This window comes from Rhincodon typus, chromosome 28 (genome assembly GCF_021869965.1).
Source record: "Rhincodon typus isolate 14 chromosome 28, sRhiTyp1.1, whole genome shotgun sequence".
In the NCBI taxonomy this organism is placed as follows: domain Eukaryota; kingdom Metazoa; phylum Chordata; class Chondrichthyes; order Orectolobiformes; family Rhincodontidae; genus Rhincodon; species Rhincodon typus.
In genome coordinates, this window is record NC_063359.1 from 1,017,375 (window position 1) to 1,044,495 (window position 27,121).

Genomic DNA, 27,121 nt, shown 5'->3' on the forward strand with positions numbered 1-27,121 from the left:
TAGAAATAGGAATGAAGTCCTGTGGAGTGATTATAGAGAGCTAGGAAAAAGTTAAAAACCAGGAACTGAACCATGGGAATCTCTGGATTACTTCCAGTGCCACATGCTAGTAAGAATATGGCAGATGAATGCGAGGCTAATAAATTGGTGCGGGGGCAGGGATTCAGATTCCTGGATAATTGGAATCTTTTCTGGGGCAGAAGTGACCTGATCAAGAGGGATGGGTTGCACCTGAACAAGAGGGAGACCAATATCCTGGCGGGCAGATTTGCTCGTGTTGCAAGGGAGGGTTTAAACTAAATTGGCAGGGAGCTGGGATCCTCAACAGCAGGAAGGCAAGTACAAGGCTGGAAGGAGAATAGGGTATCAGAAATAGCAAGTTGAAGAAACAGGTCATGATGGAACAGGACAGGAAGCAAGGAATGCCTGTTCGATTAAATTACATCTGTTTCAATGCAAGAGGTTTGACAGATAAGGCCGATGAACTCAGAGCATGGAGAGGTATGTGGGCCTGGGATATTACAGCCATTACAGAAACATGGCTAAGGGAGGGACAGGGCTGGCAGCTTAATGTGCCTGGCTACAGGTGCTTTAGGTGGGACAGAGGTGGAGGAAAGAGGGGAGGGGGAGTTGCATTTTTGATTAAGTGGAGTATCACAGCAGGAGTCAGAGATGAAATAACTGATGGATCATCCAGTGAGGCTTCGTGGGTGGAGCTAAGAAATAAGAAGGGAATGGTGACACTGGGGTTTTACTCTAGGCCCCCAAATAGTCAACGGGAATTCGAGGAACAAATATGCAGGGAGAATGGAGAGACTTGCAGGAGCAATAGGGTTGTCATAGTGGCTGAATGGCATAGTCCTGTTCTTATGTGATGCCTTTTTAGTAAAGTGGAGGCTAATCACCGCTAGGAAATCCTCACGGATCTACAGCATCTTATTCCAAGTTCTATCCAGCACGTCTTGTGATAAACTCTGTTGACCACACAGTGTAGGGACAGATATTGGAAGGGAAAAACAAAGTCCACTATGGCATGAAGGTAACACCTGCAAGTATTTCGTACTTTGGACAGAGACTGCCCAGTGATAACACTATGGGGGGTTTGTGGCAATGGGCAAAAGAAGAGAAAGCCCCCTTGTATCAGTATGCACTGCAGCTGCTATTCTGAGCTTCCTGGCCTCTGCCATGATGGAAAAGCAGCTGAGAGAGAGCAGGGGGGATGCAGCAAACACCCTTTCACCAGAAAGGAATTCCTTACAGCTAAACATACACTAAAGTGTGACCTACAGAGGTGTCCATGTATTAGGAATAACAACTGCCCACTACAGATCTCCACCATGTTTCTCTGCCTCCCTGTTCCGGTCAAATTTCTAAATTCCAACATAGTTACAATTGAAAAATTGAGATCGCAGCATCCATTTTTCAACCATTGACCTCCCAGATATCAGATCACGGCAAAAGACATTCTGACTGAAATTATCTGTAGCAAGCATTGGATTTCTCTTCATAAGAACTCCCAGAACTTGGAACTAACCTGGGGAGAATATAGCAGGCGATCGCTGGGTTTTAGCTTCCTGTCGTCTTCTACTGAAATCTGATATTTTCCAAATAAAGATTCCGTTGTCAGTGCTGTGCTCCAGTGCCTGTAGCTTCAGTTCCAGCTCTGCTATGGACAGGTCTTTCAAGGCTGTTGCACGTTCCATCTGACGCACCTGAGGGAAGTAACAGCATTACACAGGACAGGCCACACAGGTTCATGTCATCAATACCACAGGTAACAACACATGGTCTAAGATTGTCACTGGGGCTCAGGAGAAGAAATTTCCCTTCTTATAAAGTGGAGGTGGGGGCAAGGGGGAATACAACACCTTTCAAGATCTGGTCCTTCAAAACTTGCAAGAAGAAAGCATTCTGAGCTGTACAACTGGGGTACAGTACAGGGTGTTCCGGTACAACACAGGGTACAGTACTGGTGAGGACAGGTCTGTCACTGTATAACACTAGCGTCCAGTACCAGTGGGGACAGGTCAGTCACTGTGTACAACACTGGGCTACAGTACTGATGCAGACAGGTCTGTCATTGTATAACACTGGGGTACAGTACTGGTGGGAACAGGTCAGTTACTGTATAACACTGGGCTACAGTACTGGTGCAGACAGGTCTGTCATTGTATAACACTGGGGTACAGTACTGGTAGGGTCAGTTTTATCACTGAATAACACTGGGGTACAGTACTGGTGCAGACTGGTCTGTCACTGTGCAACACTGGGATACAGTACTGGTGGGGACAGGTGTGTCACCGTGTAACATTAGTGCGGTACCATTTTGCAGTACGCGTCAGCACTGTGGTATACAGTGTTACAGAGTGGCAGAGCTGTCCCTCATCTTTGCTAAACAGGATTTTGGTGAACGGGAGTGGTGTAAGATTTATTTTTTGGGTTGGGGGTTTGGGGGCTATATCAGGATCCTGTACAGTGCAGGGTGTCAAACAGGTTCAGGAGTCAGTCATTGACCCATGGACTCTGCTCCACTAGATCATACATTCTTTTCTCAATGCCTAATTTGGCTGCTGTCACACAGTTATTGTGTACAAAGGAGCAGTGAGGCCTTGTGAATAATATTGGAGGCAGCGCTGACCTTTAGCACCATACTGCAGTAGCAGGAAGCAAAAAGGGAAGCACTGAGTCATGCACCTTCTGCACATCGTATCTGCTGCAGGCTGCTCACTGCCTGTGTTTTCTGGGGAGGTTTGCCTGGTTGTGCCAGCTCACCCACCTTTGCTTGTAAGGCTTCAATCTTCTCCTGGTCCAGTTTGTGTTGCTGTTCATAAGCTGCCATGCTCACTGACGCTCTCTCCACTTCACGGTTGAGAACACAAACAATGTTTTCAAATGTTTCGGCTTTGTGCTTAAGAGCTACACATCGCTTTTGCACATCCTCTAAGCTTTCCGACAGGTAATGTTTCCCCAGGTCCTCACCTGGGGAGGAGGAGCCTCGTTCACCAAGACCAATTGATCGTAACGGTCCCAGGGTCTCCTCCATTTCACGAATGGAGGTAAACAGCTGATTGACTTTGAGCCTGGCCTGCTGCAGATGCAGAGGTTGTAGGCTTTCCACAGCAGTCTTTATTCCCATCACATTCTGAAGCATCATCTGCATGTGATCCACCACACACAGGTTCTCATGTTCAGCCAACTTCTCCTTTTCAGCCTGGGAAGGACCAATGGAAAAATTTGTGAACAACACCCAACCTCATACACAAGATAGCAAAGCCACACTGCATCTTACAACACTCAGGAGGATCTCAAGGTGAAGCTGCCTGCCTTCATATAAAATATCACACCATGTCCACCTGGAAACATAGTGACTGCAGTGGGGGTGGCACGGTGGCTCAGTGGTTAGCACTGCTGCATCACAGCACCAGGGACCCAGGTTCGATTCCAGCCTTGGGGCAACTGTCTGTGTGGAGTTTACACATTCTCCCTGTGTCTGCGTGGGTTTCCTCCGGGTGCTCCGGTTTCCTCCTACAGTCCAAAGATGTGCTGGTTAGGTGGAACGGCCATGCTAAATTGCCTGTAGTATCTAGGGTGGGAAATGCAGGGATAGGATGGGGGGTAGATCTGGTTGGGATGCTCTTTGGAGTTTTGATGTGACCTCGATGGGTCGAATGGCCTGCTTCCACACTGTAGGGATTCTACGGATTCTTGAACCTTTGCAGCATAACATGTGGTTGAAATGAAGCCGTGCTGACAGGTTGCTGATACTGTGCAGCTGAACACTAGGCTGCAATATTTCAAGATAGCACTCAGGAAGGACCATCTCAATGGCGCGTACATCTAAAAAGCAACAGCCACGAAAAGACACGGAGATAAGTGATTGAGGGGAGATGGTGGCACAGTGGCAATATCACTAGACTTGTTAGTCATCTCGAAGCTAAGATTACGGCTCTGGGGACATGGATTCAAATACCAACACAGCAGATTGTGAAATTTGACTACAACTGATGAAGCTGTGATTAACATAAGAAACCAAATGTAATCGTAACCAGGAAGCCATTGTCAATTGGCGTAAAAACCTATCTGGTTCACCAAATGTTTTTAGAAGTAGCTTACATTCACATTACACTTGGACATAAACTCCAAGTGTGTCTCAGGTTGTTATTGTACAGAAATTTGGGTCAAGTATCCTTCAGTTAATCAGTCTTGCTGGTACTCCTTGTAAAAACTGTTGATCTCACAACTGCATCGGCACAATAAAAATCTACTAAACGAGTGCAAATTTGCACAGAAATTAGACAGCAGGTTAGTAAACCTGCATTACTGCTTGGCATTTGTACAACACATCATGTGCTGAAAATCTCTGCAGAACTGAAAAATAAGGAATAATTTAGAAGAAGCCCAAATGTTTTCTGTTAGATCCTGATGCATTTGTATGGTGTGTTTTGTTGTTCAGCTCCAAAAGCCCACATTTCTCAGCAGACTATGATGCAATGTAGTAGAAAACAAAGAAAGCCAAATGAATAGGACAGGTAAATCCATAGATTGAGCAACACTGCAGAGGAATAGGAAGTTGTCATTCAATCACTTGAGCCTCTTCTGCATTCAATTAGAATTTGACTGATCCATATCTCGAACTCCACTGACTCTCATTGTTCCATATTCCTTCAACAGACTTTTGTCCAGTTTCAGCTGTGCCCAGCATTTACTTACAGTCAGGCCAGCTGCAGAATTTTACCCCCTTTGTGGAAAGCAGTGATTTGAACTTCACCCGAGTGACCTGAATCTAATCTGAAAGTTACATGTCCCAGTTCCACCTCCTCCACAAAAGGAAATATTTTTTCTTTATCTATTTAATCAAATTTCTACCATTCTAAACACTAAACTGCACTTCAGCTTTCTAAACGCAAGCAAATAGAAGCCAGATTTGTACAATCTTCCTTCATAATGTAAGCCTTTAAATCCTGATGTGACATTGGGGAATCTGTGCTGCAGCCATCTCAAGTTAGTGACTTTGTTCAGAGGGGGGAATGCCCAGAACAGGTCCTCCAGAGTGAAGTGTGACCAAGACTCTACATGGCTGAAGCATCACTTTCTCACTTGTGAATTTCCGCCCCCTTCATTGGGATTAAAGGCTTAGAGTACCAAAAATTTTTCAGTCCTCCAGCAATCTCAGCCAACTCCAAACAAAATACCTGCCTACCACCTGACTCATGTGAGCCTGTGTCTGATAATCTACCCAGCAGGCAGCTAGAAGACACGGGAGGGGCAAGATATTTCAGATAGGATACATCCTGTTCACACACATCATCTACTGTAAATATCAGTAAGATTACTCCATTTGCTGGCTTCAGTCCAATTTACTCAAGAACAACATCTATCTTGTATTACAAATGTCAGTAATTAAGTGGAGTACGTGAAACTATCTTACTGCAATCAGGATTTAAATTCCTCTGAAAGGGACATACCAGCTCTGGATGTAGAACAGAGATCCTTTTTGTTTTATAAAAAAAAAGTTCTCCTCTTTCACTGCAAGGTTCTAATACAACCAAGATCTGTGCTCTGAGATGCTGACACACCAATGTGTAACAGCACACATGATGGTGTTGCTTTCTCACTAATAGGAACGAAACAAGTTTGGGGCTACTCAGTTTCATTCTTAAGATAAGGAAGTTTTGAAGAATTTAGATTTCCCAGAACAGCATAACAAGACAGAAACCAATGTCAGCTTATGGAAGAGGCTGGACACCACCCAGACTGAGCTGTTCAATCATTTCAGACAGGGGAATGCCAAATGATCTGCCTGTCATGCGCCAGCATCATCATCATCTCAGCAGACAGCACTGACCAGGAACTGAGCTAGACCAACCATTATCAGCACCATGACTACAGCAACAGGACTGGGGTTAGAAAATCTACAGTGATCAGTTTAACTTTGACCCTTCAAAACCCCAAAACACTTTTAATAATCCTCAAATCAGAAGCGTAATAGGATACTGACCATATGCCTGGAGTTGTCGTCCAGGACAAAGCAATTGCTGAGATTGGTGACCTGCCACTGCACCACTGAAACTTCTAGTGAGATGGAGGATGAAATACTGGAAACTAATCTTTTTACACTTACACTTTTATTGACAAGAGGCACAATGCATTTTGTGCATCTCCAACCAACCCCAGATACAAGCCACTTGTACACGGAATCCTCAATTAATACCTAGCACCTTAACGTAATTGAACATTACCACAATATACAATGAATATCTATCAGCTGTGTGCTGTGGCTACAGTGTGTACAATCTCCAGCAGGGTACATGCAGCAACTCAGAGGGCACTGTGAAATATTGAATTTTCACAAAAAGACCCAGGTTCCAAGAGTCACTGTGATGGGCATGGTCAGTTCATCTACAGATGAGACAATCTAGACAACATACTTGCATGATAAATGAAGTACACCCACCAATGTTGGAATCAGCGGGAAATAGAGGAGGAAATATGTAGACAGTTCAGAGAGTTGTGTAAGAATAATAATAATCAGGTAATTATACTGGGGGATTTTAACTTTCCCAACATAATTTGGGATAGTCATAGTTTTAAGGGTTTAAAGGGGGCGGATTGCTTGAAATGTAACCAGGGAGTTTTTTGCATTAATGCATAGAAAGCCCAGCAAGGGATGGCGCAGTGCTAGATCTGGTTCTGGGGAAAGAAGCCACTCGTGTTTGCTGTGGCAGTGGGGGAACATTTAAGCGATAGCATCCACAACACGTTACAGTTCAAACTTGTCCTGGACGTGGAAAAAGATGGCCTGCAAAAAACAGCTTTCAACTGGGTAAGGGCAGATTTTATTAAAATAAAACAGGATCTCGCCACAGTAGACTGGGAACAGCTCCTTGTGGTTAAGTCTACAGTGGAGCAATGGAGTGGAGGGGCATTCAAAAAGCAGCTGGGGAAGAGTACAAAGTACAAAGTCCAATGTCCAACATGTACTTTTTAAGAGGGAAATGTAGGAGCAATAAGTTCAGAGAACCTTGGACATCTAGGACAAAGCAGGACTGGAAAAAGACGACGAGTAGGACTTTTAGCAAATCCAAAAGGGAGCAATTCAGCTGTAGCCCTAGAGGAACACAGGAAGCGCAAGGGGGAACTTAAGAAAGGAATTAGAAGAGCAAAAAGTCGGCATGAAAAGGGACTTGTGAACAAGATTAGGAAGAATCCCAAGATATTTTATATACACATTAAGGGAAAGAGGCTAACCAGGGCAAGAGTTGGGCCCATTAGAGACCAAGGGGGCAACCTGTGAGTGGAGTCACAGGACATTGGAAGGGCATTGAATGAATACTTCTCCTCGGTCTTCACTCTGAGAAGGAGAACGTAAGTATGGAATTCAGGAAAAGGGACTGTGAGGAACTTGCACTGTTTGATATAGGAAATGGGGAGGTTTTGGAGGTTCTGTCAGGCTTAAAAACAGATAAATCCCTTGGCCCAGATGAACTACTTCCCAGGCTGCAGTGGAAGGTGAGGCAGGAAATTGCAGGAGCTCTGACACAAATTATTAATTCCTCTCTGGCCCTGGCGGAAGTGCCAGAGGTCTAGAGGATGGCTAAGGTGGTTCCACGTTTTAAAAGGGGTGATAGAGATGAATCAGGAAATTACAGACCAGTGAGTCTCACATCAGTGGTAGCAAAACTACTGGAGAAAAGTCTGAAGGAGTGAACTAATACCCACTTGGAAAGACATGGGTTAATTAGGGGTAGTCAGCATGACTGTGTCAGAGGGAGGTCATTTCTAACAAATTTGTTGAAAATGTGATCAAGTGTGCGGATGAGGGAAGTTCAGTTGATGTAGTTTATATGGATTTTAACAAAGCTTTTGACAAGGTCCCACATGGGAGACTGGTTGAGAAGGTTGAAGCATGTGGAATTGGCGAGATAAATCAGAAACTGGCTTAGTAATAGGACACAAAATATTGTGATAGAAGGCTGTTCGAGTGACTGGAGTCCAGTGTCTAGTGGTATACCACCAGGATCAGTACTATGCTGTACAAATCTATGAATGTGAGCAGAGCCCTCAGTAGTAAACCACATTAATTAACGCACTGCTCTGAAACCAGCTCAATTATTACTCAGCCTGTACCTGTTGTAAAACAGACAGAACACTGTTTAGTGCACTTACAGTTATTTCACAGCCAATCACGTTAAAGCGGCAAGGTAATTTCACCTTCCCACATGTCCGAATATGATCCGAGTACTGCGGAGAGGAACATACAATAAACACAGGTGAAGATCAGTATCACACGAAAACGCTCCTCCACGAACACACCTGCCCAGCCACATGCCAATTTGCAACAGCCCTGAATACAGTTCCAAATATCACTGACAAATAAATGTCCATTTCCTTCATTGTAAGTACTATGCTGGAATAATGGATTTGAAACTGCACTTTCATCTCATTGTCATGGGCTATGATAGAAGCTAAAGTGTAGAAGTCTTGCTGGTTACTAACAGTTGAATGCAAAATGAGTTTTAATTGATTTCCAATGTGTGTGGCCATAGGAAACTGCCCCAAAATTGGCAAGTTCATTGAAGTCCACAAGATGCTTGGTCTGTTTAAAGGTTAATTATTGATTGAGCCAGCGCCTGCTAAAGAGGGAGAATCAGGCTTTCATCAGACGGGAATGGAGAAATACAATCAAATCATTTCTCCTATACAACGTTACACATGTGCCAAATGTACACCGCAACAGCTATTTTTAATACTGTTAACCAAGCCTAACTCTTGGACTGTTCTCCAACCTCACACACTTTACCTTTTCTCTTGGAATTTTTTTCTTTCCACACCACTCACATGTTAATGGAAATTTGGAACAGATTTCATCATGGGCCTGTGGAGGACAACCAGAAACGACACTTTCAGTAACTTATTCTGTAGCTATAGTATTATTACTGGATTCGAACAGCTGTCCTTTTTTTTAATACTTTTTTATGGGATGTGGCATTGATAGCCGACCAGCATTCGTTGTTTATCCCTAGTTGCCTTTGAGAAACTGGTAAGGGTCATGAATGGTCCAGGAATTAAAAATGTCAGCATGCATGTACAGCAAGTGATTCAAAAGACAAATGGAAATTTAAATATTTATTACAAGGGGAATGGAAAATAAAAGTAGAGAAATTTTGCCGCAACACATCAGGGCATTGGTGAGACCATATCTACAGCAGTGGGTACAGGTTTGATTTCTTCATTTGCAAAAGGCCATAATTGTGTTAGAACCAGTTCAGATAAGGTTCAGGACTTATTCCTAGACTGAAGGGCTTATCTTCTGAATAAAGATGAACAAGTAGAGCCAATACCCAATGAAATTTAGAAGAATGTGAGGCGACCTTATTGAAACACACAAGATCCTAGGAATATTGACACGGTGGATTCTAGGAGAACGTTATAGGAGAGACTAGAACTACACTTAAAAACAAAAGCTTTCACTTTCAAGACAGAGGTGAGCAGATTTTTTTTTCCCCTCACAGTCAGTGGTCTGTTAAATTATCTTCCTTGCAAAACAGTAGAGGTTGGATCACTAAATTTATTCAAGGCTGTGTTAGATAGATTTTTGATAGACAAGGGAATCAAAGATTATTGGGGGTGGGGAACAGACAGGAAAGTGTTGACACCATAACCAGACCAGCCATGATAAAGACACTCACTCTTGCTCTGGAGTCCTATTTTCCTAACACTCATTGAGCAATTAATATAAAGCAAATACAAAGGATTTGAAAATGCTAAATTTAAAGAGCAGGCAGTAATAGTAGGAGATAAAGATCAGTTAGAGACCATTTCAGGGTCAGTGAGCAGAATAGTCTGTGTGATGCAATACGCCATGATGCTGTGTCCTTTTTGCTCGCAACATTATTTCTCAATTTGTACATATCCGAGCTCTGTTTGTTGTGGAAGTCCAGTCGCAGTTTGGTGAATCAGCTAATTATAGGACTTGAGATATCCTTATCAGAGTGGCCGTTAGAACTAAAAGTCCACAAAGCTGAAGTCATATGCTGAATCAAAAATCATTCACTTCTTAAAAATAACTGAAAAGAGTAGATCCAACACACTAAGCACTAATTCCTGGGTGTGTAATCCTTTGCATTTCCTGCCATTTACCATACACAATGTCACAAGGAGTGAGTGGAACAACAATATATACAGTAAATCACTTACAGATTTCCTCTCTCACCCCATTATCAAACTCCCCCTAGGCTTCATGACTGAATTCCCTTGCTGGGGTGTTGGACACATCAATGGAATATTTTGCCTGTACATTTCCTCCTTCAGCCTGCTGCGTGTACCTGTGTTTGAACTTTTACTTCAGACTCTGGAACCGAAACAGAAATTACTGGGGAAAGTGAGTTAATTATTGTAAAGAGTTGCTGACATGATGGAGCCTGAGATCCGTTTCAGATTGCACATTCAGGAGGGGGGCGGGTAGGAAGTTAGGAAGAGGACGTGGCACTGTGAGAGATGTTGATTAGTGAATTGTTTAATATGGCAATCCCCTGCCCAGAGTTTGCGAACGATCAGCCATCCTGATCACTGAAGTATATTCTTGTGAAAGTGACAGCTCTCTTGTATGACCGCCTTCAGCCAATGTCCAGCCTGTGACAGCTCTGACACGCAGAAAATGACGAGGTGTCAAAAATAGAGGCTTGGCACAGTGCATTCTGAATCATCCATGATCTCACTCTGAACGGCTGCAGCTTGCTTTCTGAGGCAATGGTCAGATTTGACTACCACTTTGCATCTGCTGCAGTAAGGACATTTAAATCCGCCCTGTCCAACTTTCGCCAGCTCTGTACCCACTAATAAGGTTCTGGTGCCAGTTGAACCACTCTGGATCTGTTCTCACTAATTCTGGCTCAATGTCTATAGCATTTGCAATTCAGATACTAAACAAGACCTCACTAAATTAGTCAAGAGTGAAACTTTCATCACAATAGATACCAAGATGCAGGGAATTCACAGCTACATCCATAATGAGAAAAGGTTCATTTGTTGGGATTGGCAACCAATATCAAAAGTAATTTACTTAGGAAGCTAAGTGCAGGTCAGCATTGGCTACAACTCTGACAAATCATACAGGCCCAGCTCTGCACTGAGCTCACCCATCTGTTGGCTCTGAGCACTGCGAAATGGATTTGGTTGTCCCGGGGTAAGTAGTAAAGAACAAATACCCATGAGGGTGGGATTCCTTTATTTTATAGTGATGCAAGTAAGCATAAAAGGAGAGTGTGATGTGACCCACTTAGTTACTAGCACAGGAAATATGCACCTAAGTAGTTGCCTGTTTTTTTTTTCATTTAATCTATTCTTCTAATCAACCTGCTCAGAGATGTTATTACACTATTCTGGAGCAACTGGGACTTGAACCTGGGCCTCCTGTTGTTAGCATGAATTATCAATTACCAGCAAGTTGGCCAGACAAACGGAATTCATTTTGCTCAGAGACCAATTACCTTAATGTCCTTGTGGTGAAACAATGATTTACAGAATTTGCAGTTGAGATTCCTTTCAGGACACTCTCGCTCCAAATGGCGGGGCAGGTCGAGTTGACGTACCATCTTGCTGCATGCTTCGCAAGGCCTTAATGTATACTCACATCTTCCCTCGTGGTCAGCCTGCAATACAACACCAGCTCTAGGTAATGGTGACAGTTAGCCCTCTGCAAGCCTGCTGCAACACCAGGGGAAGTAAAAGGTCAGGCATTCCCTCACTGCATGTACTATTTCATTCCATAAACTGTAGGTTGACACTCCATCCACGCCCGGTCTTTAGTCATCAACCTCCATCCCTCCCTCCAGCCTGAAGTCAGTCACTGTGAAATACCAGAACTGTCACACTTCTCCCCACACTGACCTTTAATGTTTCATTGTGCCACTCAACATGAGATCGAAAGGGAATCTTCAGCACTCACTGCTTTCAGCAGGACCTGGCTGAGCAGCAACAAGCCCAAGCAGTATATTCACATCTCAACAGGGAGTCCCAGCGAGTGGAGTAACATTCAGCAGGATACTCACACGTAGTGGGCACCTGCCAATCCCCATCCCCTAACTACTCCTCATCCCCCCTAATCTGGTGGTCTGAAGTGGGAAACAGTAAATCCATCCTAACATACAGAACTATTCCATCAACTGGGATAAAAGTTGACAGAAGATGAGAACATTCATGTTAAGGCTTACCAGACTTTTACTTATCCAGACCACAAACAGAAATTGCTGGAAAAGATTTGCTGAAATTAGAGTTAACATTTTGGGTCCAGTGACCGTTCCTTCAGTTCTGAAGGGCAGCACGGTGGCTCAATGGTTAGCACTGCTGCCTCACAGCGCCAGGAACCCGGATTCAATTCCACCCTCAGGCGACTGTCTGTGTGGAGTTTGCACATTCTCCCCGTGTCTGCGTGGTTTCCTCCGGATGCTCCGGTTTCCTCCCACAGTCCAAAGATGTGCACACTAGGTGGATTGGCCATGCTAAACTGCCCATAGTATTTAGGGATGTGTAGATTAGGTGAGTTATAGGGGGATAGGTCTGGGCGGGATGCTCTGAGGATTGGTGTGGAGTTGTTGGGCCGAAGGGCCTGTTTCCACACTGTAGGGATTCTATGATCTAGAAACATTAACTCTGATTTCATTTCACAGATGCTGCCTGAGGTTTTCCAGCAATTTGTGTGTTTGTTTCTGATTCACAGCATCCAAAGTTCTTTCGGTTTTTTTCCCCATTTATCTGGGGCACACTTCCAACTACTTCAACCATTCTCAAAGGAAATAGTTACAATTAACTTCAATAAAATTCAGAGTGAGCTTCACTTGGTATTTAACCCAGTGCTATACGTATCATGGACGTATTTGATAGGGACAGCATAATGGGTGCTTTCACTCTATCTAATCCTGTGCTGTGCCTGTCCTAGGAGTGTTTGATGAGGTCAATGTAGATAGAGCTTTAATTTCATTTTAAAAGTGTACAGGAAGCTTTACTCTGTATCTATACCCATGCTGTCCCTGTCCTGGGAGTGTTTGAAGGGGACAGTGTAGACAGAGCTTCACTCTGTATCTAAACATCCTGCATCTCTCCTGGGATTGTTTGACAGGGACAGTATAGGGGAAGCATTACTCTCTATCTAACCCTGTGCCGTCCCTGTCCTATGAGTACGTTGATTCTGAACTCAAGCCCTGGTGTAAATTGTCGCCATTTCATTTAAACATTCTGATGAGGTTTAGAACAGAAATGAAATTTCACTCGAAACCAAATCAGCAGTTTGTGAGAAAAATCAGCAGATTACATTTAAAAACATATTATTGTTACTATTGGTAGTATCCCCCACAATCAGTACCCCCATTTAGAGCCGCAAATTTTTGGGACTTTCCACCGTCCCATGCTATTTAAAATGTCAAAGAGTTGTCTCAGGGACTTTCCAAGCAAGATCTGCCGCATTGATCAAACAAACCACTGAGTAAATTGGGGTTGCAGCAGGGTTTGCATGAACTATAACTGCAGTCAAGTCTGTGTTACTGCACAGAAACAGAGACTGGGACATGAAGCAGTCCATTTGCTATTCCAATAAGAATTCTGGATTTAAAGAAATGTCAACATTATAACTAGCCTCTGCCAGAATCCTATTTCACTTACACACAATCTTCAACTTCAATCAGTCTCTATCATTTTCTAGTTCAACCAAATACCTGATGTTTACCCAGCAGAACAGGCTGTATAACACAAACAGGAGCTCAGTGGGTAGAACAGTGCTGATTATGCAGAAATAAGCTCCTGTAGCCTTACTTAACATTTGCTTTTCTTTCCCCACCTCTAAAGGTGCTGACTTATTAATGCTGGGTGTGGTGGTTATACATTAAACTGTCTACACGCACAAGCTTTTGGAACTTGGGAGAATTGCAGTTAATCCTGATCTCATTCTAACCCCAAGCCCAGAGAGAGAGGCATTGCCAGCTACAATCCTGCCTTTTATTTTCCTATTAACAAGCGCCGAGACAAAGAAAAACCAACATCTCCCCACCTCTGTTCAGCAAATCAATTCTGGGCTCCTCATGTTCAACCACACACACTGCACTCCCCTAGTCAGAATCACACCCCCAGGTAGGTCACCACACCTACCATTCCAGTAACTGTATGGTGGGAGCATGGACTCTGAACTAAGGCTCACCTGTGCTGGAGGGTACAATAAACATGGTCAAACAACAATGAATGGAAACCCAAAATTAAAACCAAGGTGAGGAACTTCCAATTGTTAGGTTTGTTAAAGGAATGAATAACCAAGCCATTCAGACCAAATGATCTCAGTTTTAATTCAATACAAGTGTACTTCACTGACAGAAAAGCACCATGTCCAATGAAGAAGAGTAATCATTTGAAATCTTAAACCTTTTTGATCTCTGGCTCACACAGTGTTCCCAACGTCAGCTCACATGTCTGTAAAGATTCTCCAATTGGCTGAATTATCAAGCTGGGTCCCCACCTACAAACACTGCCCAGAAAACTCTGCTGGATTGTGCACATGTATATGCCAGGCAATTAACGAGAAAGCTCAGATGTGATGGTCTCTGTAGTGAAATATGTCCATCACACTGTCTATACTCAAACATGGAGGTCACTGGGAGAAATACTCAAATACACAACCCATTCATGATGCAATGCCTTCAGGGGAGGGTGCGGACAACAAACAGATTTGATACTGACTGCTGTGTTGCATTTACGGAACCTGCTTGCACGTTTGTAGAGATGTGCAGCACAGGAGAATGCCTGCCACTTACCTGCCCAGTCATCACTGCCTGATTCAACATTTTCTCAAAATCCACACACAGCAGCTCAGTTCAAAAAGCTGACATTTGTCTAACAATTTATCTTTAACAAAACATAACTTTACTGACCCTGATAAATGCCTACATTTCTAAATGTTTATTAACTTGTTTTCTAATGGAACGAGTTTATTCACAACCAACATTAATTTAACCAGTTTACTTGTGACCTAAGTAATGATCCGGTTTCAGTCCTGATGAAGGGTGTAAACCCAAAACATCGACTTTCCTACTCCTCTGGTGTTGCCTGACCTGCTGTGTTCCTCCAGCTCCACAATGTATCAAATCCAGTTTATGAGTCTGTCTGTCTGTCTCTCTCTCTCTTGCTGAACAGTGGCATTCTGTCATTACGTTCATGTTCAACTCAACAAGGCTGAGGGCAGCCCTCAGAGTTCAATCATCCATTCACCTCCAGTGCTGGCTGTCCATTTCCATAACAAACTTGTTCCAGTTACCATTTGTTGTGTATTGTATGGTCTTCTTGTAAACATTTCCACTCCCATCTGTAAATAACAACGCTAAGTATTCCAACCACGTCTTCCTCACAATTAAATTCCTTAATCATCCCCAAGAGGTTCTACACTTTATAACATTCTCTTATGGTGTTATTAAATTCTTTGCTGTTTATACTTTTACTTTAAACCTCTCTAATTCTTTTCATTTCTGCAACATTCTTTGCCCTAGCTTTCTCACATGCCTCCCTCAAAGTTCCATAGAATTTTGAATGTGCTCTCTTCATGCTACAGGAAAATAATCCTCCCATCATACAAAATTAAAATAATCCTCCCATCAATACAGAATCCAAAGAAACTGATTTGGAATTTCCGGTCAGCTACTTGGTGTCAGATTTCTGATCTTGCCTTCTGACATGTGTCTTTTCTCATTGACAGCATTTATAACTTCCTTGTCTTTATCAGCTTCATTGTTCTGATTCACTGCCATTGAACTCTGTAGTTTCTATTTGCCCATTTTTCTATTCTCACGGTGGTTACTTGCAGTCAAATAACTGGAGAGATTCATTCTATGCAATCATTTGAGCCATGAAAACAGTAAAGTTTCATCTTCAAACTATAAGTAACAAAAGCATAAACCTGAAACTAAAAAACCCACAGTGAGTGTTGTTGATAGTCCCCAGCTACAATCTCAGATTTCATCTTGGTATGGAAATTAACAGACATCATTCCCTCCCAATGGTGATAAACATAGCCAGAACTCAAAGATGGAACGTATACTCATCATACGGGAAATTAAACTTAGAGCAGCAGACCAGCACATACCCAGAAACCCTAAAGGTTTTACGAAAATGTAAATCACATGGCTATACTCTTACATATCTGTGCAAAACCCAAGTCCTGTAATGAGTTCTCTGTTCCCTTCACTATGAGAATTCCTCCTTCCTATCAACATCCAATCCAATTTTCGCCTCCTCTTCAGCCTTGAGCTGAGTTACTAACTTCACATCCTCTCCATGACAAAGACTACTTCCTATAATCTTCATAACATTGTCCACCACCACCACTCTGTTTCTGAAACCTCTTCCAGATTCAACTATTCCATCGTCCTGCTCAACAGGTTCCTGGCTTCTCACTCAAAGTTCTCACCCAAACATCTACTTTTAAGACTATAATCCTTCTTCATGTCCTACTCATCCAGCATCAGTATTCACTGAACTACAACAGCTCTCACTCCCAACTCACAAACAGTGTTTAAAACCCTCCATTCCTGCCATCCTTCAAATCTCTGTAGCCCCCTCCAGTCCTGAAACATAACCCTCCCAATCCTCAAGCCCTTCTGTTCCTCCAGGTCTGACCACTTGTACACTATATCCTTCTTTAGCTAGCAAGACTTCCTGCCGTAGATTTCAATTTCCAAACTCCTCCACATCTCCCTCTCCTCTTTTAGAACACATCTCTGGCCTAATCCAATCTCTCAAACTTCTATAAGCTTAGCAACTCTAAGAAAAACACTCAGGGTGCTTCAATGTCTAGGCACTACATAATGCATCATACAATTACAAAATGATACAATACAGCAAATAGCCAATCAGCTTGTCGGGCCAGTGCTAGCATGTTGGTAAAACTGGCAGCAATTTATTTCCTTTCTATGTATTTATCTTTACCAGATCACGGATGCTTACTTTCTAATGAAATATTTTCACATGTCACCTTTGATTTTTTTTTTGTCAATCACCTTCAATTTGTGCCCATCTAAGTGAAATTGGTCTCTTCTTATTGACTTCATCAAAACTGTTCAAAATTTGGAACCAATCCAAGAAATTTTCTCCTGACCTTGTATGTCCTAAGAAAAGACACACTCTCTCCATACAACTGAGGTCCTTCATCCATGGGACCATTCCAATCAAATCTCTACAGCACCCTCTGGAAAGGAAGTCAAAGTCTTACAAAGTGAGATGCCCAGAATTGAACATAATACTCCAGCTGGTACATAACCCATGTTTTACCTCTCTATCCTTGTACTTGATTCCACTATTAATGAAACCTACGATCCCCACATGGAGAAATGACAGATGGAATTTATTCAACAACAAATGCAAGGTGCTGCATTTTGGAAGGTCAAATGCAGGGGAAAAGTAGATAGTAAACGGCAGAACCCTTAGAAGCATTAACATTCAGAGAGATCCACAGTTCCCTGAAATTAGCAACACAAGTGGATAAAGTGGTCAAGAAGGCATATGGCATACTTGCCTTCATCAGTCGGGGAGTATAAAAATTGGCAAGCCACGTTGCAGTTGTATAGAACTTTAATTAGGCCACATTTAGAATATTGGACAGTTCTGATCGCCACACCACCAGAAAGATGAGGAGGCTTTGGAACGGGTACAAAAAACGGTTAACTAGGGTGTTCCCTGATTTGGAGGGTGTTAGCTATGAGGAGAGATTGGCCAAACTTGGTTTGTTTTCACTTGAACATCAGAGGCTGAGGAATGACCTGTCAGAAATTTACAAAATTATGACTGGCATAGATAGAATGGATAGTTGGGGTCTTTTTCTAAGGGTAGAAATGGCAATTACTCGGGGGCAAACATTTAAGGTAATGGGGGTAATTTTAAAGGAGATGTGACAGGCAAACTTTTTATACAAAGGATGGTAAGTGCCTGCAATACACTGTCAGAGGTGGTGGTGGAAGTAGATACAATAGCAATATTTAAGAAGCATCTTGACAGATGTACGAATAAGCAATGGTTAGAGGGACAAGGACCGTGCAGAGGCAGAAGGCTTTTAAGTTTAGAAAGGTATAATGTGCTGGCACAGGTTTGGCATGCTGATGGGCCTGTTCCTGCGCTGCACAGTTCTTTGTTCTTTCCTCACAGCTTTCTCAATTTGTCTTTTGAAAATTTGTGTACATACACACACAGGTCACTCTGATCCTGAAGCCCATGTAAAACTCTATTTAGTTTATAGTTAATTCATATTATATTTATTTTTGATTCCTTGCCTTATTTTCCCCACCAAATGTATCACTTTACGGTTGTCTGCATTAAAATTCACCTGCCCTGTGTCTGCCCATTTCACCTGTCTGCCTCTAGCCTCAAGAAATCTGTTGCTACCCTCATCATGTTGTGTAATCTGCAAACTTTGGAATTTTCCCTGTATACCCCAACCAGGAAATTAATATATATTATAAACATTAATAGACCCACATGCCAAAACAACCATTCACCACTACTTTCTTTACACTCGCTCATTTTAAACTCATGCTGCTAAAGTACCTTCAATCAATTTGGTTTTATGTTGTGAACAAACTTTTATTTGTTGCCCAAATATCTTTTGAAAATCCACATATACACAACACCAATCACATTGCCCTCAAAGAACCTGATCATGTCAATCAAACAATTTGCTTTTCACAAATCTAGTCTCACTGGAAATTATTAGCCCACACTTCTCTAAATGCCAATTGGTTTTGCCCTGGATTAGCGTTCCACACCAGCTTATTATGTTATCTGGTCTGTAGTTTCCAGTTAATCCTCGTTTCATTTTTCAAACCGGGGGCTACCATTCCCAATGCTCCTGTCCTCTGGCACCAACTCAATATCCAAGGAGAATTGGAAGGTTCCAGCCAGAGTCTCCGGAATTTCCATCTCCGTTCACCCAGTAACATAAAATGTATCCCATCTGGACTGGGAGGCTTCATTTTGAGCACTGCCAACATTTTAAAAATCTATTTCATCCTTTTCTATTTTTACCCCTTCTGGTATCACAACTTCCTCATCCTTTACTGACATTGCATCGGTCTTCACTAGATTAGAGGGTGTTGCCATGGTACTTATTTAATCTCACCACCAGCCCTTTTCCTCCACAGGAAGATCTCCATTTTTTGTTCCCAAGTCAGCCTCACCCGACCTTTGACAGAAGTTAGTAGTTCAGAAGTCATCTTGTAAATGGGGCCCAATTAGTTTGCTCACCGTGCAAACTTCTTGCTGAACTGCAGCACATCACAGCATCCTTCAACAATAGCTACTCTGATCAGATCATTTCTCCCTGCATAACATGCAAACTCAGGAAAGGCAGTCACTCTTAGTCCTGAACAGTGCATAGTCTTCCTCAGATTATCCTGGAAGGCATCTCAATAGTTTCAGCAACTGGTGTAGCTAGCTGTTTCATGCTGCTACTATGTGGTAGCAACATGACTGGTAGTCACCACCAGCGGGATGCCAGGCCAAGATAATTTCTGCCTTTTACAAAAATGAGAGTTGGGGTATACGAATTTCAGTGCTCATGTGATGCCAGATATATAGACCATACATCCCCAAAGCCTGGCAGACTGCAACAGCACAACAAGCAAGGCACTGACCATACCCAACTAGCCTAAGTGAGCAAAACATGCAATGTGGTGTCCAACGTTTTAGTACGGATCATATTTAATGGATAATCCTGAGTGTGCATAGATCACTGAAAGTTGCCACCCAGGTTGATAGCGTTGTTAAGAAGGCGTACAGTATGTTAGGTTTTATTGGTAGAGGGATTGAGTTTCGGAGCCATGAGGTCATGTTGCAGCTGTACAAAACTCTGGTGCGGCCGCACTTGGAGTATTGCGTACAGTTCTGGTCACCGCATTATAGGAAGGATGTGGAAGCACTGGAAAGGGTGCAGAGGAGATTTACCAGGATGTTGCCTGGTATGGAGGGAAGGTCTTATGAGGAAAGGCTGAGGGTTTTGAGGCTGTTTTCGTTAGAGAGAAGAAGGTTAAGAGGTGACTTGATAGAGACGTACAAGTTGATCAGAGGATTAGATAGGGTGGACAATGGGAGCCTTTTTCCTCGGATGGTGATGGCTAGCACGAGGGGACATAGCTTTAAATTGAGGGGTGATAGATATAGGACGGATGTCAGAGGTAGGTTCTTTACTCAGAGAGTAGTAAGGGTGTGGAATGCCCTGCCTGCAAAAATAGTAGACTCGCCCACTTTAAGGGCATTTAAATGGTCATTGGATAAACATATGGATGATAATGGAATAGTTTAGGTTAGATGGGCTTCAGATTGGTTTCACAGGTCGCCGCAACATCAAGGGCCGAAGGGCCTGTACTGCGCTGTAATGTTCTATGTTCTATGTTCTATGTGTGTGAAGATTTACACGGATAACCAATTTCAGATGGTCAGTCAGGTTTGCAATGTGGCAGACTTACATGTACTGGAAGCAACACACGTTACTACTTTCCAACTTCCCTTAAATTTTGCAGCTTTTTTTAAAAAAAAGATTCTCCTGATGTAAATGTCCAGAGGTGAGACATTTCTGGAATGGGAGGGACATTTCCTTAGTGTTGCACAGTAAGTGATTCATGGAAGAGGAAAAGGAAGTACAATGTTACCCCAATCCTAACCATAGCCCAAGTCCATACTCACCAACTGAACCAGCAGTAGATAATAATGAAAAAAGCTGATCATTGACCTCAGGAAGGAAGGAGGATGACAAGCTCCTATCTCCATCAATAGAGCTGAGGTGGAGAGGGTTGAGAGTGTCAAGTTCCTAGGAGTGACAATAACCAACACTATGTCCTGTACCTCCCACATAGATGCAACGGTCAAAAAAGCACAACAACACCTCTTCTTCCTCAGGCGCCTCAGGAAATTTGGCATGTCCATAAGGTCCCTCACCAACTTCTACAGATGCACCATTGAACACATACTGTCCAGGTACATAACGGCCTAGTATGGCAAATGCTCTGCCCAGGACCGTAAGAAACTACAGAAGGTGGAGTGCACAGCCCAGACCATCACAGAAGCCAACCTTCCAAGCATGGACTTATTTACACGGCCCACTGCTGTGGAAAAGCGGCCAACATCATCAAAGACCCATTGCAGCCCAGTAACGATCTCCTACAACCTCTTCCGTCAGTCAGAAGATACAGAAGTATGAACACGCACCAACAGGTTCAAGAACAGATTCTTCCCCACTGTTATTAGACTGATGAATGGATGTCTGAACTTCAAATTCAATGATCTTGCTTCATGCACCTCCTGTGCAGCCGTAACCTTGTATGCCTCGCTCTGTCTAAGCACCCAACGATCTGAATGTACTTGTTTGCTGTGATCTGCCTATACTGCTCACAAAGCAAATCTTTCGACTGTGGTTAGGTACATCGGACAACAATAAATGAAATCATAATGAACAGGAGAAACTCTGCCTGATATTCCAATTCCCCACCAGCTCGGAACAAGGTTTACAAAACAAAACCAATAAAACACTTTCCTTTAATTTTCTTTTTAGATTTCTCGCCTTTATGTTAAATCTTTCTTCTCACCTCATACTCTTTAACAGTGCCCTTCCAGGTGCAGCTCTCATTGTTACAAACTGCAGGTAGATTTTCCACTTCCCTGCGAGCCGCATTGTCTGGGAAAGCCTAAAGGAAGAAAAAAAGATTACAATGGGGAGTTGTGGAACTTGTACAGGTCACTTTATCCAGTGAGCTGGGTCAAGGCTATTGAAATGGCTTAAAGATTAAAAGGCACCACTTGATTTTTTTTTCAAACAGAGTATTATGCAGACATAACTACAAACATACATATAAAGAATGCTTATCTTCTGCATTAGTGTCCTCCCATCCAATATCACTTAATGATTAGCGTTTCTTTCTAATCCTTTTTGCTAGTATTGATCTAGCACTTGGGAAGTAGGTATTCACACTAATTATTTCATGTTGTAATAAGTTGTAGATTTTAATCACTCTTCTGAATTTTTTATTGGATATACTATATAAAAATTCCCAAATTTCAGGCTCCCAGTTGTGGAAAAAGAATCAAGGTAGACCAGCAAACAGCATCCAGAACACATGGGAATTCCTGGCACAGTCAAACAGTTCTCCAGATGGATTGGACAGGAGGGCCTGAACAATGTATCTCAACAACTACAGATACAGCAGAATTTCCAAGTTTACAAATTGTTGCTGCTGTTACTCAGCTTGACGCCAATATACTAGGAAAGTCCAATTAACTTGCTCTACTTCAAAACTGATGTTTCTAACCATTCCCCCACACTGCTCAACTCAATAACAGGCCTTTACCCACCAGTACTCTATTTCAATGTCAGACAGTAACCTTCCCTTATGTCAAAAAACAGTTGCTGCTCTCCAGTCAACCCTTCTCCTGAGTAAAGCAACGCTTGCATGGGACATTGGGGATATAAGCCTTCTGATTCAACCCATTCCATGGTCAACACGAGCAACAAGAAAAACCTCATGTCAAACCTCTCTATCCTCATTCAAACACTGCCCAGAAGCAGATGTAACTCTCGCTCCTATCCACATTCTCTTGGCTACTTTCTCCAGATAACACCTATATCCTTAGAGGCTTTAATGTGGAAGCAATGTCCTAAGATGCTCAGATGGCTCCAGTTGGGAAAATGAACATGGAACCAAAAGAAGAAAAATCAAGATTAAAAATCAATAACTTAGGCAAAGATGAGGATCCTAGAAGAGTAAATAGAGGTGAAGATGTAGAAAGGACAGCATTTCAAAATATGAACCGAGGCAACTGGAGACACAGCAGCTAATAGAGTTGTGGATGATTGAGTGGTCGGAGTAGGAATAGTCTGTCAGAATCAGAGTAAAGTGGAGCTTGAGGACAAGGCACTGTAAGGAATGTAGGCAATTACAGAGGCAGATATATTCCTGAACTGAGGAGAGAATAGTCCTAAATTATGTCACCAACCTACATTATGTACAGCTAGTTTGCTCTACATTGATAGTTACAAAACAGAAAATTCTAGATGACGAACTATGTGAGGAACTGTTTTACAAAAAACTGATCAGTTTTCAGAGCAGAATAAATTTGAGGTTCAGGGTTATGAAAAATGCATTGAAGGAATAATGTTGACATATGAGCCTAATGAGCTTCTCCTCTCAATCTCTTACTATCGCACCACAATCTCCATTACCCAGTCCAGTGTTTTGGAGACTCAGTCTCTGAGGCAGACCAGAATATTCACGCAGGATGTTGCTCATTAACTTGGGCTGTTCTAGCAATTTCTTAAAATGTCCATTGTTTGCAGCATTCAAATCTTACTTACTGAGCTGGCATCTAGAAGAGACAAAGGTTCTTCGTAAATGTCCTCTTGGATGCAGGCTGCACATTTCTGTGGGCCAGTACTGGAAAAGAAAACACACAAATCAACAAACTCAAGAAAGCAGCATCGGGATTCCTTCTCCGCATCATAAGTCCCCTTCTCCTGGATATTCTGGTTCCTACTGGGTAGCTCTTTTATATCCTCACCGATTCTTCACAAGGCATCAGCAGTTGTTCGGGAGAGTAGAAGGTGTCTTTATGCAAGGTGTTACTCTGGCACTTTAGGAAGTGCAGCAGAACATGTGAGAGCCTAATATTACTCCTGAGAATGTGGTACAAGGCCAGTCTTCAACCAGCATCTGTATAGCACCTTTCAGCTAAATGTCCCTAAGGACTTTGCACGCATCCTATCAAACTTAATTCGATAGAGCCACCTTGAAAAATTAGGACTGGTGATCGAAAGATTGATCACAGGGGTAGGGTTTCGGGAGGGAGTTCAGAGTTTATCATCGTGAAGTCGCAATGTCACAGATCTGGCAATCCAGAACCCCAGACTAATGTTCTGGGCACGAAGGTTTGAAATCCCCAAGGCAGGCAGTGAAATTTAAACTTAAATAAATCTGGAGTTAAAAAACTAGCTTAATGGCCATCACAAAACCATTGCCAATTGTTGTGAAAATAAGAACACATTAATGTCCTTTTGGGAAGGAAATTTGCTGTCATTGCCTGCTCTGGCCTACATGTTGACCCCAGACCACAGCAATGTAATTGACTATTAACAATTAGGAGAGGCCAATAAATGCTGGCCTAGCCAGCAATGCCCTCATCCCGTAGATGAATAAAGAAAAAGAAATTTTAAAAAACAGTATCAGTACAACCGCCAACAGTGGAACAATGAAAAATAAAAATGCGCAAGTGCCCAGAGTTGGAGATGCACAGAGAGAAATTTAGTTTGGTAACATGGTCAGTACGGACAAGTTGGACCGAAGGGTCTGTTTCCATGATGTATGACTCTATGGCAGTAGGCAATATTCCCTATAAAATGATCAGCCATAACGTAAAGAACGTGGTACACAGGGACAAAGTCATATACAAACAATATTCTCTTTAAACTGAGCATAGGTAAATTTTAAAGGGACCACAGAGTTCTATAAGCTAGTGGTACCATGGGTTGCAATGATTCCCGAGTGGAGAGACAGGGAGGGGTGAGACCAGCAAGGAATTTGGGAACAGGGATGAACAAATTTAGATCAGTGAACATAAGGGTAATGGAGGAACAGAACTTGGTGAGACAGCATAAATGCTGCAGAGTGTTGGCTGAGTTCAAGATTATTTTCAAAAGATTCTATGTTCAGTTAACAGCCAATGGCTTTTACGTGCAAGTATGGATATGTGCAAAGGAAAGAAAAAAAAATACGAGGGACGTAACTCACTGACAGATGCAGTTAGACAAACCACAGGACAGCTCCCAAATTATCACGCACTCTCTCAATGCATAGAAGCACCCTGACCAAAAATTTAAAATAACCCGTCCCAAAGACAAACATACCCAAGAGACATCACACCACCTCCCCTCGGTAAAAAATATCCTCACACCACCCACAACAAAAATACAGTAAAACCAGACGAATGCCCACCCTACACATAGCCCTTTCCACACTTCCTTTCGTTATATCATTCATGAATACTTGTGCTTCTCAAAACCCACTCCATTCACATAAATAACCTCCTCTTCAAAATAGACCATCCACCTAACATCGCCTTCTGAGTCTGCTTCAGGATTTACTTAAGCAGCAACTTAAGTACAAATTGTTGATGAGGACTTCACATGACTTGGCTGCTTTAATACTGCCTGACAGTAATACACTGTGACTTTGGATACTATAGGAACATTTAGACAGGATTAGTCATCTGTGCTTTCTAATAACATCAACTTTCAATCTGCACATTACTGAAGTCAGTGCTTTCAATGTTTTGTTCCTTCAACAGAACAGCAATTTTGAGAGCCGACAGCTTGTATAAACATGGCAATTTGTGCTTGGTCAATTACCAAACATTATATGAGTTCAATATTTGCTTCAGTAAAATGCTTTACGTACACTCTCACAATGTAAATACAGGCATATTGTGTGCATTTTTACGTAAAGCATTCGTCACTATTCAGTAACCAAGACAGCAAAGCATCATCAGTTCATGATCAAAACGACTTGCAATCAGCTTTATATCTGATCATCTTATTAAACATTCAAGTTGATGGAAGTTCACACACGCACAAAATGAAGCACCAGCATTAGTAACAATGCCTATGACAGCAGTGCCTTTGACATAATAACATGTTCAAAGAAAGTTCACAAGAACTATACGAACATACATCCAAACAAATGAAACAAAGTCTGATACCGAGCCTTTTTAAAAGAGCATCTTAAAGAGGGAAAGAGAACTGGAAGTGCAGAGGTTTAGGGAACAGGACTTGGTCCAACTTAAGACATGGAAAGTTTTAAATTGCCTAAAATTATGGAAGGTATTAGTAATATTTAACTAGCTGCACTTAGATTTCCAATTAGTCACAAGCACCGAATGGCATGAGAGCTAGCATTGTTTTCACAGTGACAAAGTAACACTCTGCAGAGTAATTTCAAAAGCAGCAGATTATCTAACGTTGAAGTCTATTGCAGTTCACATTCATGGTTGGTCCTTCAAACTCAAGTAGAAATCTAATGCTGGAGACAGAGGCATGGTCGAGAAACTAAATGAATATTTAGCAAGGAAGATTATTTCTAACTTCTGGTAAATGTATATTATTAGGATAATTATTGAGATTAAAGATACATAGTTACTTGGTAATACAGAAATTGACTATTGCTGAGAAAAAAAGATATTTTGTCAAAGCTTTTCATCTTTCACTTATCAGGACAATCACAAGAAATATCAATGTAAAGGGGGCTAACAGTTTTTTACTATATGAGAAGAGCATGCTATTGGTTGGCAAGTGAACTATGATTTGAAGATGTTGCCATGGGGAATGCACCAATTGGATGATGACTGAATCATTCGATGACTGACAGTTAACTGCCAAGTTTAAATTTAAACTAGGCTGGATGACTCTGATTGGTCTAGATACCTGAAATGACATAAAATGACGAATGAGATAAAAACAAAGAGGTGCTCAAATGTTTAGAAGTATTCAAAGTGCACCAGTCACCCAGTCCAGATGAGACACTTCTTAGGGGGGAATAAGGTTAAAAATTGTGGCAGAACCTTCCAAGCCTCCTGAAATACAGGAGTGATGGCACAGTATTGCAGTTTTGATGATGTTACATCCTGGCCCATGAAAAATAGGGAGAACTATAACCCCATCAACACCACGTGAAGCAGCATTTCCCCTGTACCCCTTCTAATTTGCTGCACCCAATGTGGCCTACTCTACATTGGAGAAACCAAACGCAGACTGGATGACCCATTTGCAGAACACCTCCGGTCCATGCACAAGCATGACCCTGACCTTCCGTACCTGGTCATTTTATAGAACATAGAACATAGAACATAGAACATTACAGCGCAGTACAGGCCCTTCGGCCCTCGATGTTGCGCCGAACTGTGAAACCAATCTGAAGCCCATCTAACCTAAACTATTCCATTATCATCCATATGTTTATCCAATGACCATTTAAATGCCCTTAAAGTGGGCGAGTCTACTATTTTTGCAGGCAGGGCATTCCACGCCCTTACTATTCTCCGAGTAAAGAACCTACCTCTGACA

At 42.3% G+C, this 27,121-nt stretch overlaps 1 protein-coding gene across 1 annotated transcript in view; it reads right to left on the minus strand.

Moving 5' to 3' along the window:
• The window catches only part of traf2b (Tnf receptor-associated factor 2b), a 42,611-nt gene extending 17,534 nt beyond the window's left edge, over positions 1-25,077 (minus strand). Inside the window, exons 1-8 of the mRNA XM_048613478.1 lie at positions 24,999-25,077; positions 23,366-23,444; positions 21,603-21,701; positions 11,490-11,651; positions 8,801-8,875; positions 8,167-8,241; positions 2,777-3,211; positions 1,535-1,712 (exon numbers count right to left, since the gene is read on the minus strand). Coding sequence (XP_048469435.1) covers positions 1,535-1,712; positions 2,777-3,211; positions 8,167-8,241; positions 8,801-8,875; positions 11,490-11,594 — 868 coding nt within the window. The 5' untranslated portion in view covers positions 11,595-11,651; positions 21,603-21,701; positions 23,366-23,444; positions 24,999-25,077. The remainder of the gene's footprint in view (positions 1-1,534; positions 1,713-2,776; positions 3,212-8,166; positions 8,242-8,800; positions 8,876-11,489; positions 11,652-21,602; positions 21,702-23,365; positions 23,445-24,998) is intronic.
• Positions 25,078-27,121: the final 2,044 nt, after the last annotated feature.